A 17521-nucleotide genomic window follows, 5' to 3' on the forward strand; every position below is an offset into this window, starting at 1 on the left:
ATATATTTCTTTCAATATAGATATCTGTAACTATGTTTAACTTAAATAAGGTAATCATATTTCATTTTCAATTGTTATAAATTAATAATAAAGTTTCCTGTTGAAGCATTTTATATTTGTAATATTAATATAAATATTCATTTAAAAATAAATAAATTAGAAGCTTTATTTCCTTTATGACGAAATTATTAAGAAGTAAAATTATAGTTTATATATATATATATATATATATATATATATATATATATATACATATAAATTGTTTCAAAAGTTATAGTAAATATAGATTGTTATATTATAAGAAAAATGGATATTGTTTAAAATTTTTATGAAAAAGGAAAAATATATTATTTTTTAAAAAAATAATATGTTTTATTTATTTGTATATACATTTATTTGAATTATTGCCTCTCTTTAGTCAATTTTTTATCAAATACATAATATATATAGAATACAATTATATATGTTTACCTGAGAGAAAGCTGAAGAAAGGAGAGAGAAGGCTACAAAGTAGCAAGTAAATACTGTAATATACAAAATATAAATTTATCTATCAATTTGTTTAAAATATGATTAGATATTTTTAAAACTCTTTTCACGAATTTTGTATAAAATATAAACATTATTACATAACATTCATATGCAGTAGAAGATTTCTTGCTTTATCAGTCCTCTCTTAGTTAATGCATGATCTAAATTTATTTTTATGACTCACCCTTTAATTTTTTAATGCAATGATGTGCTAATTAAAAAAAATCACTTTAATTAATATTTACACAAATGTTAATTTAGTAGTTATTTTATCATCATCTACGAAAAAGTTCAAATATACACTGCAAAATAATATAACAACATATGATGTATAATTGAAGGACAATTAATTATAATAATAATTTAGTCAGTACACAAAATTTGACTATTACTTTCAATGAACTAATTATCTTTTGAATTAATACTATGTATTTAATAAGTTAATTTCATTGCAGTTAATTTATATTATAGTTTTAACATTATATAATAATGATGATTCTAATTTATATATTAAAAAAAATACTTTCTATTATATATTAACAATAATTAAAATTTGTCGAAAATATTTACTTTTTACATCTGCACGTATCAGATTCAAAGTTATGGTAATAAACGTAAACTCAATATTCTCTTACAAAACACAAGGATACTTAACTATATTTATATTTTAACTATATCCTATATTTAACCAAACGAGAAGGAAATAACATAACTATAATTAGGGAAAAGCAAATTAAAGATGCAGAATAATATGTAAACAAATACTTATGAGGTCTAAATATATCAACCCCAAGACTTAGTGAAACGGTCGATTATTGAGCAATAAATATAGATTTTACATAATCCAGAATTGCGTCGTCATCAATGACGAATATCTTGAACCACATTCACTTCGCCGCGATTTTTTCCTATTAAATGTGCAGATACTTTCGTCCTTCTGCACTATTTATCTATTATCTTGTATGTAGCGTCGCTTGATTTTCTAAGCCGGCTACATAACCTTCAATTACAACTATTGAATAAGTGACTTTATTTCAACCGATTTGAACAACCCAAAACTCATAGAATATAAATTGATTTTTTTTCTTTATTGGTATCTTTGAAACAGACAAATGCTAGTAGTATTTGACACGAACTATGAAGATTTCATCATATTTATGCATTTACATATTTGTAAGAGATCATTTTTATATTATTTTACTTTATAATTTAAAAAATTGTAACTATCGCTTTTCTTAACTTCTTTTAGTTCAATGCACTGATAACTAATTAACACATCGTAAGTATAATTTATCATATGTATATTACAAGTTAAATTAAAATTTTCCAAAAACATTTTTTTGTTATGTCTACTACAGTAATACTCAATGTACTAATTTAAAAAATGAGTCCAAATCATTTATTGGTATTACTTACATTATAAATTTCAGTTTATTCTACAAGTTTTTACATAAGTTTTTTCTTGAACTGTATTAATAAACGTCTTGTATTTAATATATATTATAACATTGCATAGAAATCAAAAATATTATACATTTATTTCTTAAGCTGTATAAAGAAAAAGTATTTTAAGCCCCGTACTTTAACTTTGGAAAAAAATTGGGCCCAAATAATTATTTTTGTTTACAAAATGATTAGAGTTATTAATGAGTTAACTAAATTGGTGTTTTGACGAATTTATTTCAAACTTGAATTCAAATAAAAATAAGAATAATTATAATTAGGAATAAAAATATTATCAGCATTTACTATAAATAAATATATTCTCAAATTACGAAAGTTCGATTGTAGTATATAATCGACATATGTAATAAGGCATTTCAATAGTATTGTTTAACTAAGCCATAACGGATAAACGTTAACTATTTGTTTATATTAATGATTAGTATGATAAAAACAAAATAGAGTAAAAGTATAAAAATAGATTGAGAAAAAAAGGAATAAAAAAATATTATTAAGAATGATTAATCATTAGAAGAAGATGGCAAAATATAAAGATCTTACGTGAAAATGGTAACATTTTGTCTTGCAATTTAATATCATTTTTATGATACACGATGATTACAGTTTATGTTACATGTACACTGTATTTTCTGTATTAATATGTAATATACTAGATATTACTTATCCAATAAAACGAATTCAAAGACGATATTTTTACAAATTAAATTTATAATTAATTATTCGGGAAATGACAACAAATTATAAAATCTATTCATATATTCTTGTAATGTAATGAAATATTAATATTGCATATTTATTTCGATTACAAATTTATAATTTAAAATTTAATATTTTCAAAAAATTAGGAAAAATTTAATTTTCCATTGCATTTTTACATTTTTAATTAAAAATTAAATTCTCTATAATAAATAAAGATAGAAGATACTAGAAGAAAAATAAGTAGAAACTATTTTTTTATTCTTCAGAGATAAAACTGTCTTAAGAAGTATATTTTTTATTTCAAGTAAAAAATAAAAGTTTATAATTTTTTAATTAATAATAATGGTACATTTCTCTTTTGTTAAAAATTTAATAATTAGTATTTCTACATAAAAGACATCGATTATAATATAAAATAAATTCTTATTTTATTACTTATTAACGAAAAATAATTTTAATTCGGACATAAAAAGAAAATTCGTAGTAATCACAAAAGTATTATTATCAAAGGGATAAGTGAAATATTAGGCTGGGAATGAAAGGAAAAATCATAAATTATAGAAGTCGTTTTCCTTCAAAAGTTATATGTATATCATTATCTTCCATTATGAAAGGATACTTTGTTCATAAATATTTGAAAAATTACTATCAACACGATGATTAATTTACGTAGTTATGTTTGCAATTATTTCATAATTTATTTCTGAATTTGAATGGATGTTTTATATCAATTTCAATAGAAAATACAAAAATTAATGAAATTTTAAAACTTATAAGATATACATTTTATAAAAATTATATGCAATAAAAAACAAAAATCTCTTTATGGTTCAATGCATTACAACCAAAAATTGAAAATCGAGTATTCTATTCTCTCTTTCGCTCTCTGTATATGTGTCTTTTGTTGGTAATATGTGCTATGAATAGAATCTGTATATATTGTCTTATTTGGTGACACAATCTCTACTACTCTTAACAAAATTATTAAAAATGCATTGACATTCATTAATGATTGAAAATAAATAATTAATATAGTATTGTGTAAATATTCGAAATTAATAACTTATGTTTTATAAATATATCGATTTATATTTTTAATTTTATAAATGTACATGTAGATTTAAATATTATTAATACAGGTAGTTTATACAATCAAAAAAGAAAATAGCTGTAAATAATTTATTGTTATATCAAAAATTAATATTACAAAACTTTGTGCCATTTTTTGACCTTACTTAGGAATTTTTCAATTTAGGAAATTAGAAATTCACGCGCACAAAAAGGTCTGCATCTGTATAACTCCGTTAGACATTATCCAAAGGTTGTGTTGATGAAATATACATAGAATAGTTTTTAAAGTTGTAATATATTATTATGGAAAAAAGAAAAAAATTCACATGCTATGCAATGATCCACTACTAACAAATAATTTTAAAAATTCATAAACAAATAAGCCTTTCAATGTATTTAAGAACACCTTTGTAAATATTTGGACAAGTTTCTAAAATTAGTAACAATTTATATTGTTATAAAACAGATGTAAAAAATGTTTTTTAAATTAGTTGAATTATATATCATTGCCTTAATTATCTGAAATATAATTGCAGTATAAATTAAAATACTTGCATTTGTAATTAAAATTGTAATTAAAAAGACAATCGAGAATTGTGTAATAATTAGTTTAGTACTATATTATATGAGAGAAAGTAATTACCGAAATGACACTGAAAAAAGAGTTGCATGAGATAAGTTCGTATATAGAAAATACGTAAATAAGCTTAAAAGTTTTAGACACGACTGATGTATAAAAATAACTGTTGGACCCCCCCCCCCTCTTTACTTTATTTCAATATCGTATTATTATGCTACGTTTAAGTGCGAGAACGAATAAAAAAAGAACTAAAAGAGAAAATATAGGGAGTCAACAACTTTTCGGTCTGTCTTCCTTTTTTCTTCCTTCCTTCCTTCTTTTTTCCAACCTTTTTTCTGCAATCGACAGAATCACTGGCTATTCGACTGCGATAAAGACTATGATTTTTATATATACATGATATAAGAAAATGGTCTTGACCGTTATTTCTTTATATTTAAAAATTATTTGTTCTTCTATCTTTTTTATGAGAAAATGCAATTTCAGAGAAAAAGAAAATTATAACAAAATTAATATTAAATTTTTCTAGTATAGCAGCACTGATATAACAATATTTTCTAATTCTTAAAAAAAATTATATTTTCTGTACTATAATTTAAAAAATTAAAATTATTATAAATTATATTTCCGTATAATAAAATAACTATAAAAGTAAATGTCTTTTAATCCTCCAAAAACAGTAGAATATTTTTTATTTGGAAATATAATTCTTTTATTTTACTTTAATTAATTCATAAGCATTATTAAACTTTAAGTAACCCAGCATTTTTAGTAGTTAGTTTTTTATTGATTTTTTAATTTATAACTTAAAGAGTTAATGCATTGATTATTCGTTATAATATATGATACAGCAAAGTTTCGGGCCAAGATTTTGCACATCGAATTTGTCAGCGTCCATTAGGTTAGTAGACGCCACTTAGAAGTGACATTAGTTGTCGATGTGTTGGGATATTTCTGTACTCTTAAAACGCTGTTGAAAAATTTCCTCAAAATTTCATATTTGAATATAGATAATTAAAGATATTTCTCATATTTGATGAAATTGATTCATAAAGCAAAGATTAAACTTTGAAGTTTGTCTCAATATTTTTTTAAGCTTACGATGAAGCAGAAGATGCATTTTTCATTTGTGATATTACACTGATATCGAAATATAATGAACAATCTTCTATTTGGATCATTGTATTACTATGCACTCATACTATTAATTCATTTATGTATTTTATGTGTGATCCGATAACTTCACTTTAATATATATTTCGGATTTGAAAATTGAACTAAATTTTTATAACAGTGTATAATATTATTTTACTATTCTGAGTTCTTTATTATTATGTAAACAGTAAGCACATTTGATATAGGTCTATTCTAAATATATTCTACAAGCCAAAGTATTTTTAGACACTTATCTGAAAATTTACAATATGAAACTCAACGCAACAATAAAAAAATCTCTAATAATTATACATACGAGAAATTACAATTATATCACGATAATATACTTTATACAAGTGAAGTATAAAATTGATTTATAAATTTACATATTCATAAATTCAAAAAATTTTAATTAAAATTTGCACAGATTTTTATTATACTATAAAAAGTGCAATAAAAATTGCTTAGAAACTTATATCAATAAATCTTAATATTTTTAAATTACATTAAAAATTCATAGATATAATTAATATAAAATGAAATGTATAATAAATATATAGCCAAAGAGTTTATCGAAAAATAGACTATTCGGATATATTAAATAAAAATAAAATATAAAAATTAATGAGCAAACGCATTGTGTAAGGTTGGTATATAAATTATACATAAAATAAACAAACAAATAAGTTAATCCTTTAGTGTCTTCTACTGTTAATTTTGATGTAAAAGCGATTTCATTCTACAGTATCATTTTTACTAATAATACGTGATATGACATTTGAGTACAAATATCGATGACAAAAGAAAAAATGCATATATACTATCTAACATAGGTACGATAACTAAGAGATCATAAATATCCGACGTCTGCAACCTGTAATTATGCCGAATGACCAAAAAATGCGGGAAAAAGTTGACAAAGCTAACCATCTTTATTTAATGCTATTGTCAGTATATTTATGAAGAACACTTGGGGATCTTTGTACTCATTTACTATCTTTTTATACTTTATCGCTCTATCAATTGATAAGAATTTTAAATAAATGCTTACTCGGAGAAAACTGTTGGTCCTTTTGTTATCTGCTGTCAATGATCTCGAGTTACTAGAAATACATTATGAAGTTGCATAAGAGTACGCTACAGCTTAAGTAGAGTATGATGCTGTTTCAGGTGTGTATGCATGCGCACGTGCGCGTGCGCGTGTGAATTAGTATTTCGTATAACTTGCTAAAAGTGACATAAGAATATACCCTGAGAATGAAATAAATTAAAACTAACTAAAAATAATGAGTGCAAATTTTTGTTCTATGTGTTATTCAGAATGAATTGGAAAAGTTCACCATCATATGTAAATAATATTTTAATCAAAGGTGGTTCATTTTTGTTTTACGTAATTAAAATATATATATATATATCGTTATGATAAACAAGATCATCAGTTGAATCTTACCATTGTTTTTCAATCGAAATTAAAAATGTTTCAACTTAAGTTTTCTTGCATGAAAATAATCGATTATTAAAATATAATGTCATACGATCTGTACTTAATGAAAGTGTAAATTTTATTATTAAATAAAATTTATAATATGTATTTATATAATTTGTACGTAAGAAGTTTACCAACATAAATTACAATATTTACTTTTTACTTGTATATAGTTGGACGTAGATAAGTAAAGAAGAACAAAGGTATTAAAATGAAAACATTGATTCAAAGTTTTTCACATATACTTGCATAGTATGTTTATATTATTAATTATTAATAGTAGGTTTTATACTATTTAAATGAATATATTATAAAAAGTAATACAAAACTAATAAAAATAGTTAATCTATACTATTTCAGTAATAAATTACTTGAATAAAATATGAATTAAAAACATTGATATTATTCTATATTTCAGTGTAGAATACTTTCAGTTAGTATTTGAGTAACATTGAAAATGAAGAGACCAAAAACAAAAATTCAAAAATTGATAATAATTTAAATAAACTGAGTAACATGTATATTATTTTGATATTTTAATGATATCTGAAGATACTGCAATATAAATATTATAACCACTGTTGTCAGTCAAATAATTTTTTTCTTATAACACTATAGATAATAATTAAAAAAGTAAAAATTGAAATATAATCAATAAAAAGAAACTAAATAATTAAATAAATATTAAAAAATCAACCATCTTCATTGTATTGTATTCAAGGTAATTTAATACAATAAAAAATAATATCAAAAATTTGATTGTTAACTCAAAGAGACAATTTTAAATTACTATAGAGATTCATGATTAAATTTTATTTTTATATTTTTATGATTAAATTACAGAAATACTTTTAATGCAAAAAGAAAATTTTTGATTTTATTCTCATAAACTTAGTGTAAATGATAAAGTATAATGACAAAGACTTAAACTAGTTGAATCTATGTAATACCTATATTAACAACATTGCCTTTATGTCTTGAACTTAACAAGTTTCATATGATTCGTGTTTTTAACATATTTATAGATTAAAAAAATATTTTGACCAATTACGAAATAAATTTTATAAATACAAAATTAATAATTTTTACTGAAAAAGAAGTCAACTTTAATTTTTTAGTTTTTCACGTGACACATCTATTAATCAACGAAAATTAATTTTTGCATAAATTACAGTTTAATGAAAATTTATAGTACTTATTCAGTAATGAATATTTGGTTACTTCTTGTAACGGGAGTCTGATATATAAGATCATTAAGCTATAGTATCATATTTTCGAATGCAAATTTAAGATTTATTTAACGTTACTAGGCAACGCTTTAACACCAATTATTTTAACAAAAGTACCAAGTGTGCAAAGCCAATTCCGTATTTTAAATTAAATGTTCTTAGTAGTTGTTAACTTCGTTGTTAAATTTCTTATATTAAAAACAGCAATGAGGTTAAGTTTAAAGTAGGTATGAAGAGGAGAGAAGTATGTAAAATATGTATACGTGCCATAGAAAGAAATGGTATGAAGGAAACAGTAGACGAGCCGGGGACCATGTTGACGTCGAGCAAAATTCTTCCACACAGGCATACGTTTACTCACGAACTATATTACTATTATTATTGTCATAATCGCAGAGGCGATCGACTCTGTTTTGCTTTCAAAGCGAGTCAAGTATTGCAAGAATCATGGCTCTCGCCAATCACCGTGATACAGACAAAGAAAGAATAAGAAGCGCATCGTACATGTAATAACGACGATAATGACGAAGATAACGGTGACAACGACGACAAAGCAACTGTTCACAATCGTTTTCCACAATAAATTTTACAGTTTCTCATCGCGCCGCCCAACCTTCATTTGCTGATTTAACACGGGATATAACGCGTTGACTAACCAGTGACAAAAAAGTCGAGAATTAAAACGTTTTTTTGGTTTTACAAACATAACCGTGCAATAAAATATCTCTACTTTGCAATATTGGCGCAAGCAAAATATTATTGAACTGATTAAGACAATAAAGCAAACCCAATAATCAATTGAAATGTGATAAAATAAAATGCAATTTAGAAGAATACGCAAATGAACTTTTTTGAGAATGTCTTCCATTTTGTTTTTTTATAGACACTTCTTTCAAGGTTCAACAACACTATACCAATAGTGCTGCCTGCATTATATCTAACATAAATAAAATAGGTTTAAAAATGTTATCATTTTAACTAAAGTTTTTACGAAACGTATGAATTTTGCGTGTCGTTCGAATCTGAGCCTCGTTGATTCATCTGCTAATAAAAATTTCAATTATGTTTAATTTCTCTGTTTATATTTCTCGGTTGGCAGTACTTGCACTCAATCATTTCAAATGCATACAAAATCAGCAAAGCGCGAAAGGCGTCGTCTGTGCCTCCACGTGGCTCGATTCTTTACTCGCTGGGAGGACAATAGATTCGTCCTCTGAATAGCCGACTCACCTGCAGAGGTCCGCTTCTTGCTCCTCAGTCGTCTCGACGATTTCCTCAAGCAGGTGGTCGCCCTTGCCAAATACTGACATAATCTCGTACTCGCGCCGTCCTCCCGGGCAAACCACCAGAGCGTACCTCGGCTGCTCTCGGACCGCTTCTTCCTCGCCTCGACAAGGGTCTTGCGGCTTGTCTGGAGCTCGCACCATGCACACTAGGACTGCAATTCCCGGTAGTAACAGTTAGGAGCCCGTCGGCAAGGGGTCTCTTTCAATGGCTACACTGAACTTTTGCGTTTAAAACACAGGCGCGCGCCCGGGCGCGCGCACCGCACACTAGCTCAGCCGCGTTACGACGCAACTCCTTGACGTCCGATGGCGTGTCCTCGAACACGTAACTGCAAGTCACAACAACCGACAGCAACAAAACTTTGGCGGGAAACAGCTGAGAGACCCTGGAATAAATCAATTGCAGCGACACTAGGCTGACGTGCAAAACAGCCTCACCGCGGGAGAGAATACAGTTGTAGAAAACTGGTACTTTCTGTTGCCGGTCGCAGGGCTGTTGTTTGCGCAAGGTGTCGGTAGTGGCTCCCTCTCCTCTTCCTCCTCCGCCGCTGCTTTTCTCAATTTCTTCTATCACAAACACTACACGAACGAGAACAAGAGAGCAAATGAGTAGAGTGATAGCAAGACAGTGAAGTAAAAGGGGGAACGTTAAGTGCGCGCGCCCGCACTTATGGATCGTTAATCGAAGCTAGCCGTCGTCACTCCAATTTTTGATAAATTAAGCGATTATCGTACCGGATGCCCCAGTATTTCCTGCCACTCTACTATGGAATTGCTTACACGTGATAGGTATATGCAATTTGGTGGAATAGTGAGGTAGTGATGTAGTAATGGCGGTAATGGTTATAACTGTGTCTGTTCTGTGTCTGTGGCTGTGTTATAGATGCGTCTGTACCTGTGCCTGTGCCAGCGCCTGTGTTTGTGTTTGTGTTTGTGCCGGTGTCTGTGCCTGTGTCTGTGCCTGTATTTGTCACTGAGCTGTGTCCGTGTCTGTATCTGTGACTGCAGCTGTGGCTGTAGCTGTAACTGTAGCTGTAGCTGTGACTGTAACCGTGCTGTGGCTATGGCTGTGCATGTGGTTGTGGTTGTGACTGTGGCTATGGTTGCGGCTGTAGCTGTTACTCTAGTGACAATGGTGATGGTGGTGGTGTCGCGACGAAACAAAACGAACGTGGTGATGCCGTATCACAATTGAGGTTATGGTCGGCAGGCGATCGCGCTCGGCGCTTGTCGCTCTTTCACCGGCTCAGGCAGCCGCGGGCCAACGCAAAGACTCGGCGGTCGTTCCTCCGAGGCATGACCGACACGCGCAGCATGTCGTCGTCGTTGTCGTCGTTGTCCTCCTTAAAAAGGAATGGGGGCAGATACGCGTCGGCGACACCGCCTTCTGCGACAAGCCGGATGATGATTTCTCGTCGCCAGTGCACCACTTCCTTCCGAATAAACTCACTCTCCAGACTGACTCGTGTACCTTTTTCTCTTATGCGCGTCTATCGACCTGTTTTCGCACATATACGAGATGTACACGCCCAGGCATGCGCGCGAAATACGAGACGCAGTAAGATGAAAAAATACACATAAAACCCCGCGCCTACGAATGTAGCTGACTAACTGACCGACCGACGTCGACCACTCTACGGAGAAGCGCTGCTGCGGCGTGGGTCTCACGCGCCCTGCCGGCAGCATGCACACACAAACACATATATAAGCTGATAGTCACTGAGCCAATGTCTCTTTTGCTTTTACTATGCGAGCGAAAGAAGAGTTTCATAAGAGGGGAGAAAATAAGTACCAGGAATGCGCGCGCAGCCGGACGGGATGACGACAGTGACAGGCAGAACAAATCACCAGACCTTCGTCTCGGAACTCTGGATTGTGTGATGATCGGTCGACGGCGCGAGAGACGGTGAAGGGGGTGTCAACGTCAGTAGCGACCAGCGAGATTCGGTTTTGATAACCACGTTTCGATTTGACACGCGATTCTCTCGCATCATTTTTACGTACTTTCGCTAAAATAGTTTAAAATAAAATTTTCAAACCCATACCTAACGTCCGTTTCACGAAAAAATTTGCTGATCGATCGAATGAATGGCTGTACGCCAGCACTTTTTCCCAATACTTTCTTTGTCTTTCAAGCTAAATATTACTATTTATCAATTAACTATGCCGATACAAATAAACATAGGATTTGCCTATGTTTCACATCAAAGCGTTTATATCATGAATTAAAATTAATTTATTGATGCATATACAGTAAAAGATAGTTTACAATGATGAATTACTATATTTTTTTAATTAAACATCATAATTTTAAAAGACTGCATAACAGAAAGACTTACATAACAATAAATATTGTTTATTCATGTTTTAAAACCGATGAAATTAATTAAATTTTATCTTTCGTAATTATTGTAGTTTCAGTATTTAATTTATTTTAGAAAATAATTTACCACGATTGCAGATTTTACAACTTCAATTATTCAATCGACTATTAAAAAAAAGTTTAAAAGATTATCATTATTGTTATTGTTGTTATTATTATTATTATTGTTATAACCAATCATATGTATTTCCTTAATTTAAATTATAAAAATACAGTTTTATAAAAAGGAGAAACAGAAATTTATCTTCAATATGTACATTTACGATTATATACAATAGTAAATGACTTTACAAAATTAAAAACATTAAATCCATACAAACTTATAATTACAATAAAAAAACATAAAAAAAAGTACTGTATGCTAAATTTTTATTTAAATTTATTAACAGCCATTATATGATAAAGTATTACACTTCAGATAAAATTATACGTCATACTTTTTAACTAAGTGTATTTTTTTCAATAAAATTTTTGTTAATATTTTTCGAGGTTCCCGTTTAAAAGAGAATCTCAATTTATTATTTCACATTTTATTCTGTAATAAGATATTTTAATGTATGGTGGCTTTTGTAGAATCTATTTAGTTTGTAATCAATTTTTTTTATTTTTTAATTCGTTGTGTTGATTTATGTTATGAAGACACCAAATATTCTAAATTTACGAGTCTACTGAAAATAAAAATTCATGTCTGTGGAGATAATAAAATATTAATATATTCGGTTGCGGACTGCATGTGTTGGTAATAGATATCGAAAACTCGAGGCCTGATAGTTGTGACTCAAGTATCATTGATGCTTCTCCGTATTTTCTCAAAAAACGCGACTTGCAATTTCTCCGTGCGAATACGTCTTGGCGAAGCTAAACAACATTAATTATTCTTTGAGAGCCAGTGTAATCGCTGATCTTAACATCAATTAAAAGCAAATGCTAAAAAAGCCAATGGTGGTAATGCAGCCGTGAGGAAGAAAAAGGCGGAAGGGCTGTGGTGGTGGGGTAAAGGGAATGAAGAAGCGCGGCGTTCGAGTCGATTGAACGGAAGCTCTTAATCGGCATCAAGAGTATGCTTGCTTTGGAACGCGTGACTATGGGATCCGGCAGTCGGTCCTCCGGCACTGCCCGGCTGGATTCCGCAAGAGCCAATAAGGCTTGAGTCAGATCTACGCAGGCGTCGTGAGCTATTGTCGGAACTCCAAAATCTGTGCGCGTGCTTGTGAAAGCTCCTGCGTAGTTTCTCGATCAGCCGGCGATTGCGAGAGTCGCTAGATTGCGTTGGTTGGAAAGAAGAATAGAATGTGTATCACAGGGAGAACTACTTCATCGTCGCGTAGCTTTGAGCTAGTGGAATGCTGTTGCCCGGCGCGCGGGAAATATCTACCAGCTGGTGTGTGGCTCAACGCCCCGCCCATTAAATGTGCCAGACTTTTCCTTCTCCATGCCGTTCGCTGTCGTCAGCACCGCCATCTCCCTTCTGTCTTCTCACCCTTACCCCGCGGCCCTTCTTCTAAACCGCCCAATGAACCCAACCGATTGGCACAACTACCTCACTGTAATATCTAGTCGTTCGTTTGACTGCATTAAACAGTTAACTGATCACGAAGGAAAAGGAAGAAATTGTCTTTCTTCCTTTTTTACTGAACTCTCGCTCACGTCTACATAATATATGCACACCTTCGTTTGTCATTTTCCATGCAATCTCAACGGCCTATGTACTTCGACTTTAATTCTTCTTCGCCTTATCCTTATCCTACACTTTCACCATTGCACTTGTTTTTCATCGTGTTCAGGCTACATTTGCAATTCGATGAATTTGCCTGTCACGTGCACCATGTCTCTCCGGTCCACCACTTTATCGTATTACAGTGCTCTTTTTCAATATTGTTATTAGTTTGTAAAGGGTTTGGAAATTCATCATACATTCTCACTGCTTTTTTCAATTAAGTTTAACATTCATTATATTTATACGCACTTGCAAACGTAAGTGTACCGATACTCAAACTCTAATAATATAATGCAGTTGTCGATTACAAAATAACTAACACTTTAGTCTACGCTCTTGTATTATCATATGAAACAAGCAAGTTTTTTAAATTGTTTAAGAGGCAAGATTATTTTATTTAAGAAAATTAATTTTTATTTTCATATAAATTTAAGCTATTATATGCAATAGAATTATACTTTTTTTCTAGACAAATATTATACTGTAAAATTTAATAGTATACCTGAATTTCTCATGACAGGTCGTTTAAATTACACTTGTTTACTGTTATATTTCCAACTTATCTTGAATTTATATTTTTGTTTTTCACGCATTATTCACGATTGAGCTTCCTTTTATATCTCTTTTATTTGTATTGACTTTTTCGGGTGCTGCTGCTTAAACATGGATTAACGTAAAATTAGCTTGTAGGGATACTTTTAACACAAATATGTCAAAAACAGAAATTTTTCTTCCGTACTTTTATTACTATTATTCCTTTTATTCGCATATAAATAGAAACTCGCGTCACAAGATTAATTCTTAAAAATAAACGCTCATGTTTCAGTTATCCTTTCTTGGCTGAGAATTTACGCAAAAAAATTCAAATCATATTTCAGATTACCTATCTAATAACTTCTATTAACACGTAATGGAAATATTAAAACATTTATGTAAAATCATGGCTGCAATAGTTTTTATATCTAAGTTCTCAAAAATACAGCACTCACTTATCGTATAAAAAAATGGAAACAAAGATCCTATTTTTTTTTGTCCTGTAGATTTTATTGTTTACATTTTTTCCCTTTTTCTTTCATTGAGTTACTCTCTATACATATTTTGCCTATTTTAGGTATTAGGTCATCAGGGGCGTATCTAGTGTTATATACTGCAACTGGATGTAATGAACAAATTGCTCTTGACTGATTAACTTGATTAAAACACTTTAATTTAATGAATTTATAATTATTTCATTAAAAAACTTAATAACTTATATATTTATTATAAAATAATTATAAATGATGTTACAATTCACAAATTGAAATGTTCATTTTTTTATAGTAATTCTGGTATCATATGTACAAGATGAAATATAAAATTTTCCGATAATTTTAATTGTTATATGCATAATGCTTTAAAAGTCTCTTCCGAATTTTATATACTTGCTTGCTTTAATATATATATATATATATATATATATTTCTAAATAAAATTAATTATTTATTGTTCAGAAATTGTACAGCCTAACAAGTGTATTATTCAATATTATTAAATAATTACGCTTAATGTGTGGTGACTAATAATGAGCATAGAATTATTAATGTAAAGGTTCAATATTAAATTTGAGCTTCAGAAAACATAAAACGAATGACGGCGTACTATTGTTTTTCCACTTTTTAACTTAACTAATTTAACTTTTTTTCTTATATTTCTGTTAAAATAAAGAATTTAAAATATGAAATAATTTCTTTCAAGAGTGATTATTCCGTTGTGTATAATTATTTTTTCATCAATCTGATAGTGTACGTGGATATTTATGTGTTGTCATGCTTGTATTCATTATATTATAAGGACGCTTCAATTTAAAAATATTAATACGGATAATAGTATGAATAATGGTTATTGTAAAAGTTTTTACGAAAAAGCAATATATTTAAAAGAATTATTTATCATTTATTTATATCTATAAAACAGTATATAAAAATTAAAATATTAATAGTTAATATTATACACCCATATAAGTAATGTAAACTTACAATGGTGGTAGTTCAATAATTAGCAATTAGCACATTAATAATTAGGATTAATAATCACATCAATAATTAGCACATATTCTCATACTAATTTTTTCGAAATTATTGTAATATATTGTAAAAGATGGAATACTTACTCAATTATTTGAATAGCAATGTAAGTGACTTAACAAATTTATGATTTGGTATTTGAAAAATCTTTCATCACGTTCATTTAAAATAGTAAAATTTAAAATATAATTGAGTGCAGAACTGAACAACATGCATTAATATATAAAGTTTAATATATAAGTTTTAATATAAAAGTAGTATTTTTTTTAATTATTTTTCATTTTAATTGTATTTAAGCAATGTTTAATTTAAATATCAATTAGACAATTTTTAAGTTTAATTATAAAATCTATACGAGGATCACTTTTTAATTGATATTATGTATTGAAAATTTTTGCAAAAAATTAAATAATTATTATTCATAAATAATTATTACGCTCTTAATATTACAAACAATAATTTTAATTACTTTCCATTTCATATAGGCTTAGCATTGATCATAACTTAAGCGCAAATATATTTAAGAAACATTTTCTAAAATATTAAATTTCCTATTCGGTAAAAATATATATTTTTAATGTCATTAAAATAATAAATTCGTTTTACTTAATAACGCTAATTATGTATACGATATTTTAACTATTATAATTATCACCTATAATGTATTCTTTGAATACTTACTACATTTTCATTTATAACCTGATTATGTTTTTCAATTGTATGTTAAATGAACATTATTTTGTTAATTGAAAAGTTATAAAAATATTTCCATTAAAAAAATACAATACTAATAATTTTAATAGAAAAATTGATAAAATAGTATAATATTGAATTTTGAATATCGTGAAAAAATTCATTACTAATTTATACGAATATATGAAAATATACAGAACTGTTTTCTTGTTTAAAAATCAATTATTAAACGAAATATAAATGTATGGTAAAATAAATCATAATACCAATTAATCTATTATTTTGTAAAAATATAAAATAATTGTTTTTTCTTTAATTATAAAACAAACTTATATTAATTTATGAACAGCTATAGTACATTTATCTTTAAAATAATCGTTTTAACATTATTTACAGAAAGATCAACCGTTAATGTTATATATATTGAAAATGTATTATAAATTATTCTACATATATTTATAGAGATCAAATAATGAATTAATTATAAATAATAAATAATAGAAAATCTAATAAAACATAAAACTATCTGCTTACACAATACATTAAATTCTTTAGGTTTTAATAACTAGAATTATATATAACAGAACAGAGAAAGTGCTGTTATTATGAATAATATTAAACCTTCATATTTAATGTAAACATATCTATTAATCTTTCAACTATTTTTACAATTTCATAGCTCCAGTTAGAGATCCTGTATTTTTGACAAAGTAATTAATATCTTATTCAAATCATTTTTCAACTAATTCTATATATCGTCGAATAATTACACACGCGAGCATACACGTATCCACTTGCACAAACATCAAACAAATACAAACAATTCAGTCTTAATAATAAATGCTTGAATTTTTTAAAAACATTATTTTTCATTTTTCATTTTTCATTTAAATTTGAAACTATTTTATGTAACTATTTTTCGAATTTTAAAATCAGATAAGGCCATATTTTAAACTTAATAATTACTATTAATCAAATACATCATACGTATAAAAGTATAATTTTTATTTCAATTAAAAATATTTTAAGAAATTATTTTTCCTTATATATGCAAAAAAAAGGATGCGTGATCAAGTGTAATTTAACGAAAATGAAACATAAATAACGACTGAAATAAAAAATGTTCGTTTTTGTAAACTTTTTTACTTTATGCGTATAAAAGAT

General features: G+C 28.1%; 1 protein-coding gene across 1 annotated transcript in view; it reads right to left on the reverse strand.

Annotated features, from left to right (window-relative positions):
• The window catches only part of crp (transcription factor cropped), a 189760-nt gene extending 179594 nt beyond the window's left edge, over positions 1-10166 (reverse strand). Inside the window, exon 1 of the mRNA XM_011502876.1 lies at positions 9446-10166. Coding sequence (XP_011501178.1) covers positions 9446-9642 — 197 coding nt within the window. The 5' untranslated portion in view covers positions 9643-10166. The remainder of the gene's footprint in view (positions 1-9445) is intronic.
• Between the last annotated feature and the right edge of the window lie 7355 nt (positions 10167-17521).

Source organism: Ceratosolen solmsi, unplaced genomic scaffold, assembly GCF_000503995.2.
Source record: "Ceratosolen solmsi marchali unplaced genomic scaffold, CerSol_1.0 scaffold15, whole genome shotgun sequence".
Lineage (NCBI taxonomy): Eukaryota > Metazoa > Arthropoda > Insecta > Hymenoptera > Agaonidae > Ceratosolen > Ceratosolen solmsi.